This window comes from Salvelinus sp. IW2-2015, linkage group LG32 (genome assembly GCF_002910315.2).
Source record: "Salvelinus sp. IW2-2015 linkage group LG32, ASM291031v2, whole genome shotgun sequence".
Classification (NCBI taxonomy): domain Eukaryota; kingdom Metazoa; phylum Chordata; class Actinopteri; order Salmoniformes; family Salmonidae; genus Salvelinus; species Salvelinus sp. IW2-2015.
In genome coordinates this window covers 37,637,411-37,657,566 of record NC_036871.1, presented here as the reverse complement: position 1 = coordinate 37,657,566, position 20,156 = coordinate 37,637,411, and the positions used below count along the sequence as shown (strand labels likewise).

At 40.7% G+C, this 20,156-nt stretch overlaps 1 protein-coding gene and 1 long non-coding RNA gene across 2 annotated transcripts in view; both read left to right on the top strand.

Annotated features, from left to right (window-relative positions):
• Positions 1–8,867, top strand: part of LOC111957052 (kelch-like protein 24) — a 60,776-nt gene extending 51,909 nt beyond the window's left edge. The window contains exons 7-8 of the mRNA XM_023977773.2: positions 3,001–3,189; positions 3,961–8,867. Coding sequence (XP_023833541.1) covers positions 3,001–3,189; positions 3,961–4,164 — 393 coding nt within the window. The 3' untranslated portion in view covers positions 4,165–8,867. The remainder of the gene's footprint in view (positions 1–3,000; positions 3,190–3,960) is intronic.
• A 3,525-nt stretch (positions 8,868–12,392) lies between these two features.
• Positions 12,393–16,399, top strand: LOC111956361 (uncharacterized). Its single transcript, XR_002876253.1, has 3 exons — positions 12,393–12,607; positions 15,184–15,288; positions 16,259–16,399. It is a non-coding gene; the product is annotated as an uncharacterized lncRNA (long non-coding RNA).
• The last annotated feature ends 3,757 nt before the right edge of the window (positions 16,400–20,156 follow it).

The window sequence follows — 20,156 nt, the reverse complement described above, 5'->3', positions numbered from 1 at the left end:
GAAGTTATTAGAGAACCATGTGTGTTAATATCAGTCAGGAAGTTATTAGAGAACCATGCCTGTTTTAATATCAGTCAGGAAGTATTAGAGAACCATGTGTTGTAATATCAGTCAGGAAGTTATTAGAGAACCATGTGTTGTAATATCAGTCAGAGGGTTATTAGAGAACCATGTGTTGTAATATCATCAGAAGGGGTTAATTAGAGAACCATGTGTTGTAATATCAGTCAGGAAGTTATTAGAGAACCATGTGTTGTAATATCAGTCAGAGGTTATTAGAGAACCATGTGTTGTAATATCAGTCAGGAAGTTATTAGAGAACCATGTGTGTAATATCAGTCAGGAAGTTATTAGAGAACCATGTGTTTAATATCAGTCAGGAGTTATTAGAGAACCATGTGTTTAATATCAGTCAGGAAGTTATTAGAGAACCATGTGTTGTAATATCAGTCAGGAAGTTATTAGAGAACCATGTTTGTAATATCAGTCAGGAAGTTATTAGAGAACCATGTGTTTATAATATCAGTCAAGGGTTATTAGAGAACCACTGTGTTTTAATATCAGTCAGGAAGTTATTAGAGAACCATGTGTTGTAATATCAGTCAGGAAGTTATTAGAGAACCATGTGTTTGTAATATCAGTCAGAGGGTTATTAGAGAACCAGTGTTGAATATCAGCAGGGTTATTAGAGAACCAGTGTTGTAATATCAGCAGGAAGTTATTAGAGAACCATGTGTTGTAATATCAGTCAGAAGTTATTAGAGAACCACGTTGTAATATCAGTCAGGAATTATTAGAACCATGTGTTGTAATATCAGTCAGGAAGTTATTAGAGAACCATGTGTTGTAATATCAGTCAGGAAGTATTAGAGAACCATGTTTATAAATATCAGTCAGGAAGTTATTAGAGAACCATGTGTTGTAATATCAGTCAGGAAGTTATTAGAGAACCATGTGTTTAATATCAGTCAGGAAGTTATAGAGAACCATGTGTTGTTAATATCAGTCAGAAGTTATTAGAGAACCAGTGTTGTAATATCAGTCAGGGAAGTTATTAGAGAACCATGTGTTGTAATATCAGTCAGAGGGTTATTAGAGAACCAGTGTTTGTAATATCAGTCAGAGGGTTATTAGAGAACCAGTGTTGTAATATCAGTCAGGGAGTTATTAGAGAACCACTTGTGTTATCCCTCTCTGCTGACTGATATTACAACACATGGTTCTCTAATAACCCTCTGACTGATATTACAACACATGGTTCTCTAATAACTTCCTGACTGATATTACAACACATGGTTCTCTAATAACCCTTTGGCTGATATTATAACACATGGTTCTCTAATAACCCTTTGGCTGATATTATAACACATGGGTTGAATAAGGTTTGTTTGAATAAGGTGGCTGTTTTTCCAGTTCAAGTACTGTACAGCGAATCCCTATAGCTGGAGGACAGAGGACTAGATAAAATCACAACACCTCCCTATAGCTTTTTGGTTCCAGGTTGAACACTTTGGTCTACATGGAACCAGAAAGGGTTCTCCTATGGAGACAGCTTTTAATGTATATCAAATGTACACAGAACAGACAGGGCTTCCTGACATACAGGATGGTGTTTTTATCTCCCTTTTGATACCCCCTATCTAAGGGGCACCCCTATGGCATCAATGATGTACAGTCCCTCAGTGATATAGTCCTGTGTGGCTCAGTTGATGGAGTGAGGTGCTTGGTTCGGTTCCCACAGGGAACCAGTATGGAGAAGGGAAAAAAAGTATGAAATGGATAAGAGTGTCTGCTAAATGACAAAAGTTTTTTTTTTTTTACAAAGTGTCTTAGACTAGGAGTACTGATCTAGGATCAGTTTTGCCTTTTAGATTATAATGACAGGGGACCTGATCATAGATTAGCACTCCTACTCTGATATGAATACGGGTCCAGGAGAGTGATATCTCCTGGATGTAGTGCGGCAGTCGGTTTTCTCTCCTCTTGGAACCAGTGGTGATGTCTGATAAATGAACACAGACAAAGGCTGCATTGCTCTGTCTCTGTGTCTATCTCTGTGTCTGTCTCTGTGTCTGTCTGTCTCTGTGTCTGTCTGTCTCTGTGTCTGTCTGTCTCTGTGTCTGTCTCTGTGTCTGTCTCTGTGTCTGTCTGTCTCTGTGTCTGTCTCTGTGTCTGTCTGTGTCTGTCTCTGTGTCTGTCTCTGTCTGTCTCTGTCTCTGTCTTGGGTCGTACAGATATCACACTTGGGCTCTGTTCTAATAGTATTTTAAAAGTTATATTTCCTTTCCTAGTCCCCTTTGTCTCTTTTCCTTGAAATGTGTCACCTTTCCTATAGTCTCATTTGTCTCCTGTCCTAGAAAATGTGTCACCTTTATCTAATCCCCTTTGTCTCCTTTCCTAGAAAACGGTCACCTTTCCTATAGTTTAACTTGTCTCTTGTCCTAGCCGCCCCTTTGCATTGCAGGTTGATATTTATTGTCATGAATCTTGCTCTAGCAGAACTGAGCCAGGCAGAACTGAGCCATTTCCGCTAGATGGGCCAGCTGTAAAAAGTATTTTAAGCACTTGCTCTGTTTATGACCGTTAAAGTGAGAGAAAAACAGGCAGGAAGAGAAGGAAGGGGAGGGAGGGAGGGATGGTTTGGCCGGGAGCTCTCATAGTGTTTTGCATATCTTGCTGTAATACTTTCCACCACTGAAAGGATTAGAAAATAGGTCAACTGAAATATTATTATTATTGATTAAACTGAGATGTATGTGTGTTGACATGTCCAATTCCATACCTCTTGCTTGTACAATCTGTCTGTCCAACGTTTCTGCATGTTCCATGTGTTTCTAAGTTTTTTACCAAGATCCAAGTAGGAAATAAATTGTTGTACTGCATAATGTTTTCATGTGTTATGCTCTGAGTCCATGTATCCATGCACAGCTATACTTTTCAAACCACAGTTTTTGAACCTGACATAATGAATCAATCATTAAATCCACGTGATATCTCTAGGTCCAGTGCTATGACCCAGAGGCAGACACCTGGGTACTAAGGGCAAGCATCCCCATCGCGAAGCGCTGCATCACGGCGGTCTCCCTGAACAACCTGATCTATGTGACAGGAGGTCTCACCAAGTCCATTTTCTGCTACGACCCTGCAGAGGACTACTGGATGCACGTGGTGCACACATTCAGCAAACAGGTAATGATGACATCAGCTATGATACTGGGAGACTTTCATTTCAACTTCAGAGCTGCTATGAGGTAACAATAGTTTATGAAAACAAATACAGTGTTCACATTACATTATAACTGGAGATTTTTCATTTCACCCCCAAAAAAGGAGGGAACATTGATGAGGAACATTTACCCTCTCTCTCTCTCTCTTCCTCTCTCTCTCTCTCTCTCTCTCTCTCTCTCTCTCTTCCTCTCTCTCTCTCTCTTCCTCTTTCTCTCTCTCTCTTTCGCTTTCTCTTTCTCTCTGTCTTGGTCTCTCTCTCTCTCTCTCTGTCTTTGGTCTACTCTCTCTTCCTCCTCTCTGCTTCTTTCTCTCTCTTTCTCTCTGTATTGGTCTTCGGTCTCTCTCTCTCTTGTCTTTCCTCTCGGTCTCTCTCTCTTTCTCTCTTGCGTCTTGTCTCTGTCTCCTCTCTCCTCTCTCTTCTCGTGCCTCGTCTTCCTCTCTCTCTCTCTCTCTGCTTGTCTCCTCTCTCGTTTCTCTCTCTCTCGTCTCGTCTGCTCTCGTCTCTCTCTCTGTTGGTCTCGTCGGTCTCTCTCTCTGTTTGGTCTCGTCTCTCTCGGTCTCTCTCTCGGCTCTTTCTCTCTCTTTCTCGTCTGTCTTGGTCTCGCTCTCTCGGTCTCTCTCTCTTTTTCTTTCTCTCTGTCTTGGTCTCTATCTCTCTTTCTTTCTTTCTCTCGGTCTTGGTCTTTCTCTCTCTTTCTCTCTGTCTTTGTCTCTCTCTCTCTGTCTCTCCAGGAGAGCTGTGGCATGTCTGTGTGTAATGGGAAGATCTTCATCCTGGGTGGGCGGGGTGAGAACGGCGAGGCCTCAGACACCATCCTGTGTTACGACCCGGCAACAGGCATCATCACCGGGGTGGCCGCCATGCCTCGCCCCATCTCCTACCATGGCTGTGTTACCATCCACCGTTACAACGAGAAGTTCCTCCACCGACCCTGACCCCACACACACACACACACACACACACACAAACACACAGGCTTATACATAAACACGCTTTCAGACACACTGAAAAAAATATGTATTGAGACGCACTCTCTTTAAAAATGCTGCAAACAGACATGCATGCATAATCACCCCACTCACACACACACGTTCTGTATTCATCTCAAGAAGCAACTTGTTTCGAAATTCAGACCACCTACAGCCCCAGTTTCTGATTAAATTATTCACTCATTGTCTTATGTAGCAACTCTCTCTGTGGTTGGTATCATGGAATTCCTGTTATGCTACTGCAGATCCATCTCTGTCAGTTGTTGTTTTCTGGAGAACCAAATCACAGACCGTCTGTTAGGCCTCCAGACGCCACATCGGTATGTCAGCATCAGTGTGTAGGCTGTGGGCATTCCTGGGCCGGTAGCAGCTCCTCAGCTGCTCTTCCTAAGAACCAGAGATTCTGGTCTTTGAAAGTAAACAAAGTGTTGCTTTTCGAGATGATGTATGTTGTCATGTGCTGACAGGGAATAGTGATAGTAATCAAGAACAAAGATCTGATTCAGACTTGAGAGAAATTAATTGGAACCTGGCTCTGATTGACCAGGGGGTGGTACAGGAAGGATTTTAAAAGGCAAAAGGTTATACTCATCACTCCATTGGCTGTATTCCAACTGTCTTAAAATGGCCTTAAAATCACTTGATAGTATCATGGAAACTGATAACAGTACATGTATCATGGAATGTATGGGAGTCCTTTTACCTGGAAGCACAGAGGGTAGGGATGGAAGCTAGAGGTTAAAAATGTGCTCGAACTGAGTTTCATGACTTCAATTTGATATGCAGTTAAGCAGTGATTGTTCGGTATAATTATACAGTACCAGTCAACAGTTTGGACACACCTGCTAATTCAAGGGTTTTTCTTTATTTTTACTATTTTCTACATTGTAGAATAATAGTGAAGACATCAAAACTATGAAATAACACATATTGGAATCATGTAGTAACCAAAAAAAGTGTTCAACAAATCAAAATATATTTTAGATTCTTCAAAGTAGCCACTATTTGCCTTGATGACAGCTTTGTACACTCTTGGCATTCTCTCAACCAGCATCATGAAGTAGTCACCTGGAATGCATTTCAATTAACAGGTGTGTTAATTTGTAGAATTTATTTCCTTCTTAATGCATTTGAGACAATCAGTTGTGTTGTGACAAGGTAGGGGTGGTATACAAAAGATAGCCCTATTTGCTAAAAGGCCCCAAAAATATATTTTGATTTGTGTAACACTTTTTTGGTTACTACATGATTCCATATGTGTTATTTTATAGTTTTGATGTCTTCATTATTATTCTACATTGTAGACAATAGTAAAAATTAAGAAAAACCCTGAAATGAGTAGGTGTGCCCAAACTTTTGACTGGTACTGTATATATTTTAATAGCTGATTGGAAAAACAGAGGCCATGTCCAAATAGTATGAAATGTCTTACTTCCATTGTCAATTACATGATTGAAAGGAGGCAAGGCAAGGAGGCCATATGAGAGCATTGGGACGCAGCCAGAACCTTTGCTGTTGTCTCTCCTCTCCTCTCCTCCTGCTGTGGTCTGAACTCTGAATCTGCTCTCTCCTATTTCAATTTCCTGTCAGAGCTTCCCTTTACTTCCTGTTTCCTTATCATCTATTTTCTCCTCATATCCTACCTCTTAGATTTTCATCATCTTTCCCGGTCGCCCTCCCTTTAGTCTTTGGTACACACATACACTACCGTTTAAAAGTTTGGGGTCACTTAGAAATGTCCATTAAAATAACATCAAATTGATCAGAAATACAGTGTAGACATTGTTAATGTTGTAAATTACTTTTGTTGCAGGAAACGGCAGATTTTTTATGGAATATCTACATAGGCGTACAGAGGTCCATTATCAGCAACCATCACTCCTGTATTCCAATGGCACGTTGTGTTAGCTAATCCAAGTTTATAATTTTAAAATGCTAATTGATCATTTGAAAACCCTTTTGCAATTATGTAAGCACAGCTGATAACAGTCGTTCTGATTAAAGAAGCAATAAAACTGGCCTTCTTTAAACTAGTTGAGTATCTGTAGCATCAGCATTTGTGGATTCGATTACAGGCTCAAAATGGCCAGAAACATTCTTCTGAAACTCGTCAGTCTATTCTTGTTCTGAGAAATGAAAGCTATTCCATGCGAGAAATTGCCTAGAAACTGAAGATCTCGTAATACACGGTATACTACTCCCTTTACAGAACAGCGCAAACTGTCTCTAACCAGAATAGAGTGGGAGGCCCCGGTGCACAACTAAGCAAAAGGACAAGTATATTAGAGTGTCTAGTTTGAGAAACAGACACCTCACAAGTCCTCAACTGGCAGCTTCATTAAATAGTACCCGCAAAACACCAGTCTCAATGTCAACAGTGAAGAGGCGACTCCTGGATGCTGACCTTCTAGGCAGAGTTGCAAAGAAAAATCCATATCACATTTCATGTATGTTTTCATGGAAAACAAAGACCTAAGTGACCCCAAACATTTGAACGGTAGTGTACCTATATACACACAAATAAACACACACACAGACATWTTTTYTATTTTGGAATTTATTAAATTATATTTCGTCTTTTTTTTACCATTGGATATTTGTACTGGCGTAGCTTTACCTGTGTGTTTGTTGCTCCATGTGTTGGATAGTTGATCTGGATGTTGGGTGTGTGGCTGATTTAGTCCACTTCAGATGTCTTTGTACATCAAGACTGTTCTGAATGACTGGTACAGTATATCATGTGACTTTTACCGTATGTAAACCGCGTTACGTCATAATAGACTGTTTGCTATTGTGCCGCTTACCCAGTGGCCTTGCTTCATGTTTGCAAATTCTATAGAACTCTGTGCCATACGTAGACGGTGTCACCTCTCACCTGTATACTCATGTAATGTACAGCTCATGTACACAGTGTAGCTCGGGGTAACCATGGTGACCTCCAGGTGTGTGCCGTCTGCTCAGGTAATACACTGGCACCAGTGTATTACCTCACACAGGATATGATTGATTGGCAGGTGTGACGGCAGAAATGTCTTTGTGTTGATTCTGGTCAGTAAAAGTCTCCTTTTACTTTTGGTGTCATTAGAATAGAGATGTATTGCTGTGAATTGGGTAACTTTAAGCCTTTTTATTTACTCCATTTTGATTTAAATGTATCTGTCTTTGTTGATTGTGGTTTTTTTTGTATCCGAGAGCCCCAATTGTGCACTTTCACTATTATATGTAGAGTGAAAATGAAAATATCACAATGTAAATATGATTTTAGATTTTCTTTGTTTACTGTATCAGTAAATGTTCTTTGCTTTCATGTGACGTATGTGAGTATAGTGAATGGAGCCAGTCAGCAACTCCTACTGGTCTGTGCCTGCTATTCCTCTGATTCCTCACAAAGAGCACAACTATAATATGTGAGATGAAGATCAACACAGGGAGAGAGAAGGGGGGGTGCACTCCGTTATTGGGTAATGGGTAAGGGACGGTTTTGTTACTCAATTATGATTTGACTAAATAAAATGTTATATAAATTTAAACAAAATAAATGTAAGATGCAATAGAATAATATTAGGATATATCTGGATCTGACAATCAAAGTGAAATGAAATGCTTGTTGGCTTAATCTACATTCCAGACATTCATGTAGATGGCTGATTTGATTTTTGTGTGAAATTCACAGTGGTAAACCACCGGAAGCAATATTGGATTAGAGGAATGTTGGAATTCTTCAGAACCCCTCAAGTGTAACCTCATTCTCTCCCAGAATTCCTAGCTCAGGGTTTTAACTCAGTGGCACACAACCAGAGGAGGCTGGCAGGCGAGAGAGAGAGAGAGTGTGTGAGTGCGTCTGTGACTTCATTGAGTATTTACCATAACAGGACAAAACAACATTGTCCTCATGTCTATGTATCACCAGGATTTATGTTTTTCATTGTTAGCAGTGTAGAGGTTTTCATGTTTCTGCCTTGTTGAGATGATCCTTTTGTTCTGATCATATTCGTACTCTTTCTATAGCTGTTATTGCGGTGAGTGCTGGGATAAGGGTTAGGATTGTGTGTGATTGCGTGATGCTTGTTTATGACAATCTGTCCCATGCAAATGGTCTCTACTCTATTTTGGATGACTCTCAGTGGGCAAGGCCTGGACAGGGGAGAAGTGATTTTGGATGACTCTCAGTGGGCAAGGCCTGGACAGGGGAGAAGTGATTTTGGATGACTCTCAGTGGGCCAGGCCTGGACAGGGGAGAAGTGATTTTGGATGACTCTCAGTGGGCAAGGCCTGGACAGGGGAGAAGTGATTGATGGATGTGAATGCAGCGTTAGGCCTTTGGCTCAGATCAAATCCCTCAGGTGACGTTGTTTTGAACCTGCTTCTATGGGAACCTGGATTTCAACTGTGGATTTGATGAACTAGTGCAGCCTAAAGTTCTTGTGTACAAGATGGGTAGGGGGTAGTACTATCTGGAGAATGCAGTTCTTTATACCTTAATGGAATAAGCCAATATTGGATTAAAGTATGTATGATGTGATGTTTGTATCTTTTGTTCTTCTGTTTGTCACTGAAAAGTAACTTGGACTGTCTGAGCTACAGWATATCAGACTGTAATTGCTCACTTGTGTAAATGAAGCATCAATAAAGTTATTCTTTATAATGAACTTGGTGTACAGTTCTATGATATATTGCAATACAATATGTAAAATACCATAGCTTAAAAACATGAATGGCAGAAATACTATGATATAGTGCAACTGTGTTAGATAAAACAAGACATACACTAGTCTTATAATCACAGTGATTGGAAGAATGTAAAGATACGTGTCTGTCTGCCTGTCTACCACCGCCACTAAACCTATAGCMTGGAACGGAGAGGAGATTCCAAAGAAATGACACTACTATTACACACGGTACAGGGTGGTTATTACAGTATTGTCAGTGTCAATTACCTGTCAATCGTCAAAGGAATGTTACCTGGGGAGATGTTAAATGGAAATGCCTTATCGCACTTTAATCAAATGATGACTCGTTCAAGATTCCAGAGAATAATTCCACTACTTTGGAAAAGTGTTTTATTGTGGCTTTAGACTGAGGCTTTGTTCATGGATATCTGCTTTGCTCTTGGCATTTTCACATAGGCTACACATTTTCACATAGGCTACACATGTAGAGCTGTACACTCTCAGAAAAAGGGCTCCAAAAGGGTTCCCCGGCTGTCCCCATAAGAGAACCCTTTTTGGTCCCAGGTAGAACCCTTTTTAGTTTCAAGGTAGAACCCTTTTGGCTTCCATGTAGAACCATCTGTGGAAACGGTTCTAAATGGAATCCAGAAGGGTTCTACCTGGAACCAGAAGTGTTTTACCTATTACCAAAAAGGGTTCTTCAAAAGGTTATCTTAAGGGGACAGCCAAAGAACCATTTTAGGTTCTAGATAGCACCGTTTTTTCTAAGAGTGTAGGCTACACATGTGAATGCATATGTTGATAAACCCAGGACGATAAACCCAGGGGAAACCATCTGTTGTGCTGGCAGAGACTGGAGATTGGCTACAACAGGTGGTGTGACGATAGCCTGGGTACCGGTCTGTTTAGCTATCATTCCACTGATTGTCATGTCAAACAATGTTTGGCTTGGCAATTCAATCAGGAGTTGGCAAGAGAGCAGAAACAGACTGGCATCCATGCTAGTGTGATGATGGAATTCATGGATAGGATGAAGTTGTCCCTAGCCACTGATCTAAGGTCAGTTTTGAGTCCCATCCACCCCAGAGCCATCTGGCTCTGATCCACCCTAGCCCTCACTGCAATACACCCCTAGGATAGGATGTGTGTAATCTGATTCTAGATCTGTGCCTATGGTGTTTATATGTTTTCTTACAGGCTCTTCCCAACAATGCAGAGAGAAAGAAAATAGAGAAATAATAGAAAAGTTTAAAAACTATTAATAAATAAATAATAAATACACCACAACTATATACACGGGGTAACAGTACCCAGTCGATGTACAAGGTCATTGAGGTAGATACAGWTGAAGTCAGACGTTTACATACACTTAGGTTGGAGTCATTAAAACTMGTTTTTCAACCACTCCACAAATTTCTTGTTAACAAAMTATAGTTTTGGCAAGTCAGTTTGGAATTCTACTTTGTGCATGACACAAGTAATTTTTCCAACAATTGTTTACAGACAGATTATTTCACTTATAATTCACTGTATCACAATTCCAGTGGGTCCGAAGTTTACATACACTAAGTTGACTGTGCCTTTAAACAGCTTGGAAAATTCCAGAAAATTATGTCATGGCTTTAGAAGCTTCTGATCGCAAATGGGTCTTCCAAATGGACAATGACCCCAAGCATACTTCCAAAGTTATGGCAAAATGGCTTAAGGACACCAAAGTCAAGGTATTGGAGTGGCCATCACAAAGCCCTGACCTCAATCCCATAGAAAATGTGTTGGCAGAACTGAAAAAGCGTGTGCGAGCAAGGAGGCCTACAAACCTGACTCAGTTACACCAGCTCTGTCAGGAGGAATGGGCCAAAATTCACCCAACTTATTGTGGGAAGCTTGTGGAAGGCTACCAGAAACGTTTGACCCAAGTCAAACAATTTTAAGGCAATGCTACCAAATACTAATTGAGTGTATGTAAACTTCTGACCCACTGGGAATGTGATGAAAGAAATAAAAGCTGAAATAAATCATTCTCTCTACTATTATTCTGACATTTCACATTCTTAAAATAAAGTGGTGATCCTAACTGACCTAAGACAGGGAATTATTACTAGGATTAAATGTCAGGAATTGGGAAAAACTGAGTTTAAATGTATTACGCTAAGATGTATGTAAACTTCCGACTTCAACTGTATGTACATATAACTAGGAAAAAAGTGACTAGAGGTCCTGGATGGCAGGGAGTTTGGCCCTAGTGATGTACTGGGCCCGTACGCACTACCCTCTGTAGCGCCTTGTGGTCGGATGCGGAGCAGTTGCCGTACCATAAACATAAACATAGACCTTTCATACTCTGTGTATACAATCTTCAACTAACTGTAACGATATCATATTAGTTAAGAGGTAGTGGCAGGACTGAATGTTATCTGTTTGACAAAATGCCATTTGGTTATTATTAAAGGTTGGCATACCACCGTTGCTCCTACTTCACATACCTTGAATGTTATTCTAATACAAAGTGGTTACATGAAAAGCTCAGGCATTCTCCTCTGGTTGTATGGCAACAAACCCACGTGGATTTAATAGCGGAGAATGAAACAGTGGCTCAGAGGTTAATCAGGTTCAATTTCAAATCAGCAATGCTKTCTTTCAAATGAATGACTGTGTGATCCAATAAATCCAGTACAGAAAGAAGATATTTGGCACCAGCTTGCGATTCTTCTCACATCTCATCTCAACCACACACACTGTCATGAACCAGACTTCCTTATCTATACATGTATACTCTCTCTGGCGTACATCATGTCATTTCAGGACATTCAAATATTGTTATGGTTACTGTGMCAAACAAATGTGGCACAAGCCACTATTTGATAAACTGATAAATAAAGCAGGCTATGTATGTTCTTTGAATTAGAACACCTTGACTACTGTATAGTGGTTCACAAACTATTTGAAGTGTGTAACTCTGACACTGAAAATTTGACAGAAAGCAAAGGGCCAACGGTGAGTAAAGATGTTTCAATARCAGAATTGATTAAGTGTGATGTGTTTTTTAAACTTTGTTATGACATCAGCTACATTTKACATCCATGAGGTTAATAATTATTGACCCATTTCTTCAGCATGAAGTTAAGATGATTATACTGATACTGAGATACAGTGTTGGGCAGGTTACTGTATTTTTATTTTTTAATTGTAWTTTTATTTAACTGGGAAAGASAGTTAAGAACACATTCCTATTTACAATGACAGCCTACCCCTGTGTAGTGTTGCAGAATTCGAGGAACGTTCAATAAATTCCCTCGGTTGGAGGGTTCCTGGTATCAAGGGGGAATAAATTGGAAATCCGGAACCTCCAACCAGGATTTCTGGAAAAACGGAATTTATTGAAAGTTCCAGGAATTTTTCAACCCTAATTCTGTGCRATTTGAATTAAGATTCCGTTTTTATAGCGCCCTCATCTGGTTCGTCGCAGGAATTGCAAGGCCCATCTGTGTAGGCGTTTACCAAGTGGCTAGCTAGTTCGAGATTCTAGCTACATACACACTAAAACGTTAGCTATCCCAGTTAGCTTTCAATGAAAACTCACCTTGATATAGAAACGTCCATTCAATGCACCTCGCAGAAAATGTATTATTAAGCTACATAAGCAGGCTAAATGCTTGCTTGCAAACACAATCACTTCACACGTTCAGCTAGCTAGCAACTTTCTCCTGCACGAGCGTGAGGTAGGGTTAATTATCGAACACGGGGTAGCTAGCTAGCTATGTTGTTATTCTGGTAGCTAGCTATGTCGTTATTCTGGTAGCTAGTTAGCTATGTTGTGATTCTGGTAGCTAGCTAGCTGCTTGCTAATAGTGTAATTCAAAGGCCTAACTATACATCGGTGTCGAGTAGGAGAGTGAATCCGACTTGCAGCTCCATTTTACGCTAACTAGCCAAGTAACTAGCATTTACCACCTAGCTATGCAAACGTTTTGCATAGAGCTCCAGTTAGATGGCTAGATAGCCAACTAGCTAAATGCTAAATTAGTCAATGTAGCTAGCTAGCCACTCTAAATCTAGCCATTCAAATGAATGCCATGTTTTGTGGGATTTGTTGTTGGAAATAGAAAATGTTTCTATTTAGCACATTCCTATTTGGCAGCTTATGTTTGCCAGGTAACATGCTACACTAGCTAGTGCAGTGACATTGTTTATAAATTGCACAAATACCCAGTGCAGTGGTGTAAAGTACTTAAGTAGAACATACTTTAAAATACGATTTAAGTCGTTTTTGGGRGTATCTTTACAATTTATATTTTTGACAACTTTTATTTCACGACATTCCTAAATAAAATAAGGTACTTTTTACTCCATACATTTTCCCTGACACCCAAAAGTACTCGTTACATTTAGAATGCTTAGCATGTTCCAATCCACCCACTTATCAAGAGAACATGCCTGGTCATCCATACTGCCTCTAATCTGGCAGACTCACTAAACACACGTTTCATTTGTAAATTATGTCTGAGTGTTGGAGTGTGCTACTGGCTATCCGTAATTAAATATATATATTTTTTTAATTATGCCGTCTGGTTTGCTTAATATAAGGAATTTGAAATTATTTATACTGTAATGACCCGGCTGGGTCATAAAGGAAAAAGAGACAGACTCTAGGTGTGCAGGTTAAGTATATTTTAGCAATTCCATCTACTTTTGATACTTAAGTATATTTAAAACCAAATACTTTTAGACTTTTACTCAAGTAGTATTTTACTGGGTGACTTTCACTTTTACTTGAGTCATTTTCTATTAAGGTATCTTTACTTTGACTAARGTATGACAAAAAWWWAAAWAARTAACACAATAAAATAACAATAATGAGGCTATATACAGGGGGTACTGGTACCGAGTCAATGTGCAGGGGTACAGGTTAGTCGAGGTAATTTGTACATGTAGGTAGGGGTAAAGTGACTATGTATAGATAATAAACGACGAGTAGCAGCAGTGTAAAAACAAAGGGGCAAATGCAAATATATATACACTAAAAGTATGTGGACACCCCTTCAAATTAGTGGATTTGGCTATTTCAGCCACACTCATTGCTGACAAGTGTATAAAATCGACCACACAGCCATGCAGTCTCCCCAGACAAACATTGKCAGTAGAATGGCCTYACTGAAGAGCTCAGTGACTGTCATAGAATGCCACATTTCCAACAAGTCAGTTCGTCAAATTTCTGCCCTGCTAGAGCTGCCCCGGTCAACTGTAAGTGTTGTTGTAAAGTGGAAACATCTAGCAGTAACCACGGTTCAGCCATGAAGTGGAAGGCCTCACAAGCTCACAGAAGGCCTCACAAGCTCACAGAAGGCCTCACAAGCTCACAGAAGGCCTCACAAGCTGAAGCGCGTAGCGTGTAAAAATTGTCTGTCGGTTGCAGAACTCACTACTGAGTTAAAAAAAAAAAAATGAGCTGCACACAAGCCTTAGATCACCAGGCGCAATGCCAAGCTTCGGCTGGAATGGTGTAAAGCTTGCCGCAATTGTACTCTGGAGAAGTGGAAATGCATTCTCTGGAGTGATGAATCACGCTCACCATCTGGCAGTCCGACGGACGAATCTGGGTTTGGCGGATGCCAGGAGAACGCTACCTGCCCAAATGCATAGTGCCAACTGTAAAGTTTGGTGGATGAGGAATAATGGTCTTGGGCTGTTTTTCATGGTTTGGGCTAGTCCCCTTAGTTCCAGTGAAGGAAAATCTTAACGCTACAGCATGCAATGACATTCTAGGCGATTCTGTGCTTCCAACTTTGTGGCAACAGTTTGGGGAAGGCCCTTTCCTGTTTCAGCATTACAATGCCCCCGTGCACAAAGCGAGGTCCATACAGAAATGGTTTGTCAAGATCGGAAGAACTTGACTGGCCTGCACAGAGCCCTGACCTCAACTCCATCGAACACCTTTGAGATGAATTAGAACGGCAACTGCGAGCCAGGCCTAATTGCCCAACATCARTGYYCGACCTCACTAATGCTTTTGTGGCTGAATGGAAGYAAGTCCCCAGCAGCAGTGTTCCAACATCTAGTGGAAAGTCTTCCCAGAAGAGTGGAGGCTGTTAAAGCAGCAAAGGGAGGGACCAACTCCATAGTAACACCCATGATTTTGGAATGAGATGTTCGACGAGCATGTGTCCACATACTTTTGTCCATGTAGTGTATCTACATTCGTATTCTTAGAGCAAGCAGCCGAAACATGGTTTCCAAATTGCACAGATTAATCAACAAGAGTTTCAACTGACACTTTTCTGTTGTCTCCATCTACAAGACAAGACATGTCAGGCATCAAGAGGGAGATTGACGAGAAGGACCCAGATTATGAGGACATCTCACTGGTTCAGGAGAACAAGCGACACAGTAGTGAAACAAAATGGTAAGACTAGAACCAGAGGATTGAGACCAAGCACTATCTACAGTGACGTCCGAAATTATTGATAAAGATGAGCAGTAATGTCTATAAAATAAATAATTCAAAAACTGATATTCTTGTTTTGTGCCCAATGGAAATGAATGGTAAATAATGTATTGTGTCATTTTGGAGTCACTTTTACTATAAATAAGAATATAGTATGTTTCTAAACACTTCTACATTAATGTGGATGCTACATTGATTATGGATAATCCTGAATGAATCTTGAATAATGATGAGTACCCCCAACACATGCTAACCTCTCACCATTACTAATAACAGGGGAGGTTAGCATGTCTTGGGGGTATGATCTTTGACCCTCTGTAACTTTCTCACTCATCATTATTCAGGATTCATTCAGGATTATCCATAATCAATGTAGCATCCACATGAATGTAGAAGTGTTTAGACACATATTCTATTCTTATTTATAGTAAAAGTGACACAACAAATATAATAACAACAAATGCATCCAACACGTTTGTAGAGTCACAAGCCTGGTGTTGTCATTGCGTGTTAAGAATGTGGGACCAAATACTAAACTTTTGACTACTTTTATAAGAATCTTTAGGGGTGTCAATAATTTTGACATTTACCTTTATTYAATTTCTTTATTATTACTTGTTAAACAATATCTCTTTCTCTGAGCAGTTGTATTAGTATAAAATAATATAATTTCCCTATTTTTTTTGAGCATACAATATAGCTCAGTAATATAATGATTTATTTTATAAAGTTTATTATTGCTCATATTTATKAATTAATGGTGTCAATAATTTCAGACCACATTGTAGATAATCTTTGATAAACACATGCTCTTGTACTATTGCAKCCTTSCTGTTTTTGTCTGGACTGTATGAACACAGAATCTCTATGGTGATGCTAAGATGTGACCTACCGTACCTCCTTCTGTCTTTTCTCATACTTTTTTGAGACTTGCCAGTGAGGGAAGCTACAGTGTAGAAGATTGAGGCCGTCATCAAAGATCAGTTCTCTTTGGAGATGAAGAACAAAGAACATGAGATGGAAGTGATTGGACAGGTTACTGTTGACCTCAGCTACAGAATGAGTATCATATCCCCCGTAGGTGAGCCTTAACAGAACCACGAGTGGACAAAAGTACTAACACCTCCAATGCATACTAGCAGCCTGTTTTCATGACATGTTTATTGCCTTTCATTGTTTGTAATTAATTACATGCTTATACTGCAGGAGAAAGCTTTAGTGTCTCCGTTCATGTCTGTTTTATTTTTAGTCTCAATGTCAAAGTTCATCTGTAACCAATTCACACCATGTATTCTACAACTTCCCTTTCTTCCCTATTCGCTCAGCTGCCTATTATAGCTGTATCTTTTATAGCTGTATCTATTATAGCTGTATCTATTATAGCTGTATCTATTATAGCTGTATCTATTATAGCTGTATCTATTATAGCTGTATCTATTATAGCTGTATCTATTTTAGCTGTATCTATTATAGCTGTATCTTTCTTTGTCTGAAGGAAAGGATATCAAGGTGGAACATCCCCTCTCCTTTCCTACGTTTCCCAGCATGCCTCCAAGAGTGACCCGGCGGTGCTGAACCACCCGGCCATCAAGCATTTCCTGGAGTTTCCCTCCCGCTCCTCGTCCCCCCTCGACCAGGGCTCGGACGCCCACTACCTGGGGCCCTCGGTGATCCTGTCCCAGCAGGGCGAGGGGCCGGACAGGGGCCCTGGAGGGAGGATGGGGGCCGGCCGGAGAGCAGGCCGRGCCGCAACACAAGGAAGGTGAGTGGAGTGAGGAGTTAAGGGCCACATCTCAATAGGCAGATGTGGCTTTCTCTCCTCGTCTTCTTTCCTTCATCCGTACTGATCTGAAAGACTGGGCCAGATGAGAGCAAATTGCCTCCACCTCTCCTGTCTTTTCAGGTCAGTAAAGGAGACAAGGAGAGGGAGGCACTGTGGACTATTGTGACGCACACAAGTCAAAAAGCTTATATTATCAATGAGTTTTCCAGTGTTTTACTCAGTAGCGTCTGAGAGCTTTTCAAGACAATAAGCATGTTTCCATTGACCCAGGTTTATTCGACAAGAGCAATGTCACCAATTTTTTGTTGCTGAGACGTGTATATTGGAAAAGGCACATATAGAAGACATTTTCTAAAGATCACCACATTTTTATCTGTTCGACAACGGTGGATTTTTCTTTTGTCAAACTTTCTTTATTGYGACAAATGAYGGTGGAAACTGTGTTTTTCTAATAAATKATGATTGCMAAATACTTTTGAAGGTATGCGGGGCACGTGATGTAGGCTAACCACGCAACTATAAGCTCCACTCCACATTTAACTATAAATGCCTACTGCTTGCAAGTTTTACCATGGCACGGACTGTGGCGATACGTTTAGCACATGAGAATTATTCGAATATGCCAAGTCAATTATTGCATTCTATTTTTGGAAACTCACCCTAGCAGACAATCGCATCTGTTTTCTATGCAAACTTTCTAAATGTCGACTAAAAAATCACTGGACAAGTTGATGGAAACAAAGCTAGTGGTTCCCATCATTTTTTTGTGGCACAGTGAACTTTCTTAACCCTTTCACAATGTATCTAGTCCTTTGTGACAGACACAGGGAGATATGAACAACAGAAGTGTGTTGCAAGCCTTTGSTATCCAGTTGAGTTTCTCAGTACTGTAAGCGTTTAGTCAGCACACCTTGTTTTTGTTCCCTCACGTTACAGTGAGCAGTTGGGTCACTGGGTACATGTTATGCAAGCCCAATCTTGATACAGCACATTAAGAGCCTCTGTGTCCTTGATTGCACTGGAAAATCGTATTCCCCATCTGGATTCTCCAAGCCCGATTTCTAGGGGTTTACAGTGAGCAGAACACTATCACCATCACAATCTATCAGCAACAAGGCTATGACTTCTGTCATAAGGTGTCATAACAGTGACATAAACAGTAGTTACTACTTCTGTCAACTGACTTCACAAAGTAACTAGACACCCTGTCTAAAAAAGCTTTATCATGTACTACCATGCCTATGAAAATATTTGGAATTGGTTTGCTCTTTTTTTTTTTAAGTGTTGAAAGGTTTAGGTGCCCTGTTTCTCCTGGAGGAGAGAGAGATGAAAGGTTTATGTGCCCTGTTTCTCTGGAGGAGAGAGATGAAAGGTTTATGTGCCCTGTTTCTCTGGAGGAGAGAGATGAAAGTGTTTAAGTGCCTGTTTCTCTGGAGGAGAGAGATGAAAGGTTTAAGTTGCCCTGTTTCTCTGGAGGAGAGAGATGAAAGGTTTAATGTGCCCTGTTTCTCTGGAGGAAGAGATGAAATAGGTTTATGTCCCTGTTTCTCTGGAGGAGAGAGATGAAAGGTTTAAGTGCCCTGTTTCTCTGGAGGAGAGAGATGAAAGGTTTATGTGCCCTGTTTCTCTGGAGGAGAGAGATGAAAGGTTTATGTGCCCTGTTTCTCTGGAGGAGAGAGATGAAGGTTTAAGTGCCCTGTTTCTCTGGAGGAGAGAGGATGGAAGGTTTAAGTGCCCTGTTTCTCTGGAGGAGAGAGATGAAAGGTTTAAGTGCCCTGTTTCTCTGGAGGAGAGAGATGAAAGGTTAAGTGCCCTGTTTCTCCTGGAGGAGAGAGAGATGAAAGGTTTAAGTGCCCTGTTTCTCTGGAGAGAGAGAGATGAAAGGTTTAAGTGCCCTTGTTTCTCTGGAGGAGAAAGATGAAAGGTTTAAGTGCCTGTTTCTCTGGAGGAGAGAGATGAAAGGTTTAAGTGCCCTGTTTCTCTGGAGGAGAGAGATGAAAGGTTTAAGTGCCTGTTTCTCTGGAGGAGAGAGATGAAGGTTATAAGTGCCCTGTTTCTCTGGAGAGAGAGTATGAAAGGTTTAAGTCCCTGTTTCTCTGGAGGAGAGAGATGAAAGGTTTAAGTGCCCTGTTTCTCTGGAGGAGAGAGATGAAGGTTTTAAGTGCCCTGTTTCTCTGGAGGAGAGAGATGAAAGGTTTAAGTGCCCTGTTTCTCTGGAGGAGAGAGAATGAAAGGTTTAAGTTGCCCTGTTTCTCTGGAGGGAGAGAGATATGAAAGGTTTAAGTGCCCTGTTTCTCTGGAGGAGAGAGATGAAAGGTTTAGTGCCCTGTTTCTCTGGAGAGAGAGAATGAAAGGTTTAATGCCCTGTTTCTCTGGAGGAGAGAGATGAAAGGTTTTAAGTGCCTGTTTCTCTGGAGGAGAGAGATGATAGAGTTTAAGTGCCCTGTTTCTCTGAGAGAGAGAGATGAAAGGTTTAAGTTGCCCCTGTTTCTCTGGAGGAGAGAGATGAAAGGTTTAGTGCCCTGTTTCTCTCTGGAGGAGAGAGATGAAAGGTTTAAGTGCCTGTTTTCTGGAGGAGAGAAGATGAAGGTTTAAGTGCCCTGTTTCTCTGAGGAAGAGAGATGAAAGGTTTAAGTGCCCTGTTTCTCTGGAGAGGAAGAGATGAAAGGTTTAAGTGCCCTGTTTCTCTGGAGGGGAGAGATGAAGGTTTAGGTGCCCTGTTTCTCTGGAGGAGAGGAGATGATGAAAGGTTTAGTGCCAGTGCCTGTTTCCTGGAGGAGAGAAATGAAAGGTTTAAGTAGTACAGTGCCTGTTCCTCTGGAGAGAGAATGAAAGGTTTAAGTGCCCTTTTTCCTCGTGAGGAGGAGAGATGAAAGGTATAGTGCCCTGTTTCTCTGGAGGAGAGAGATGAAAAGGTTTAATGTGCCTGTTTCTCTGGAAGGAGAGAGAGATGAAAGGTTTAAGTGCCCTGTTTCTCTGGAGGAGAAGAGATGAAAGGTTATGTGCCCTGTTTCTCTGGAGGGAAGAGATGAAAGGTTAACTG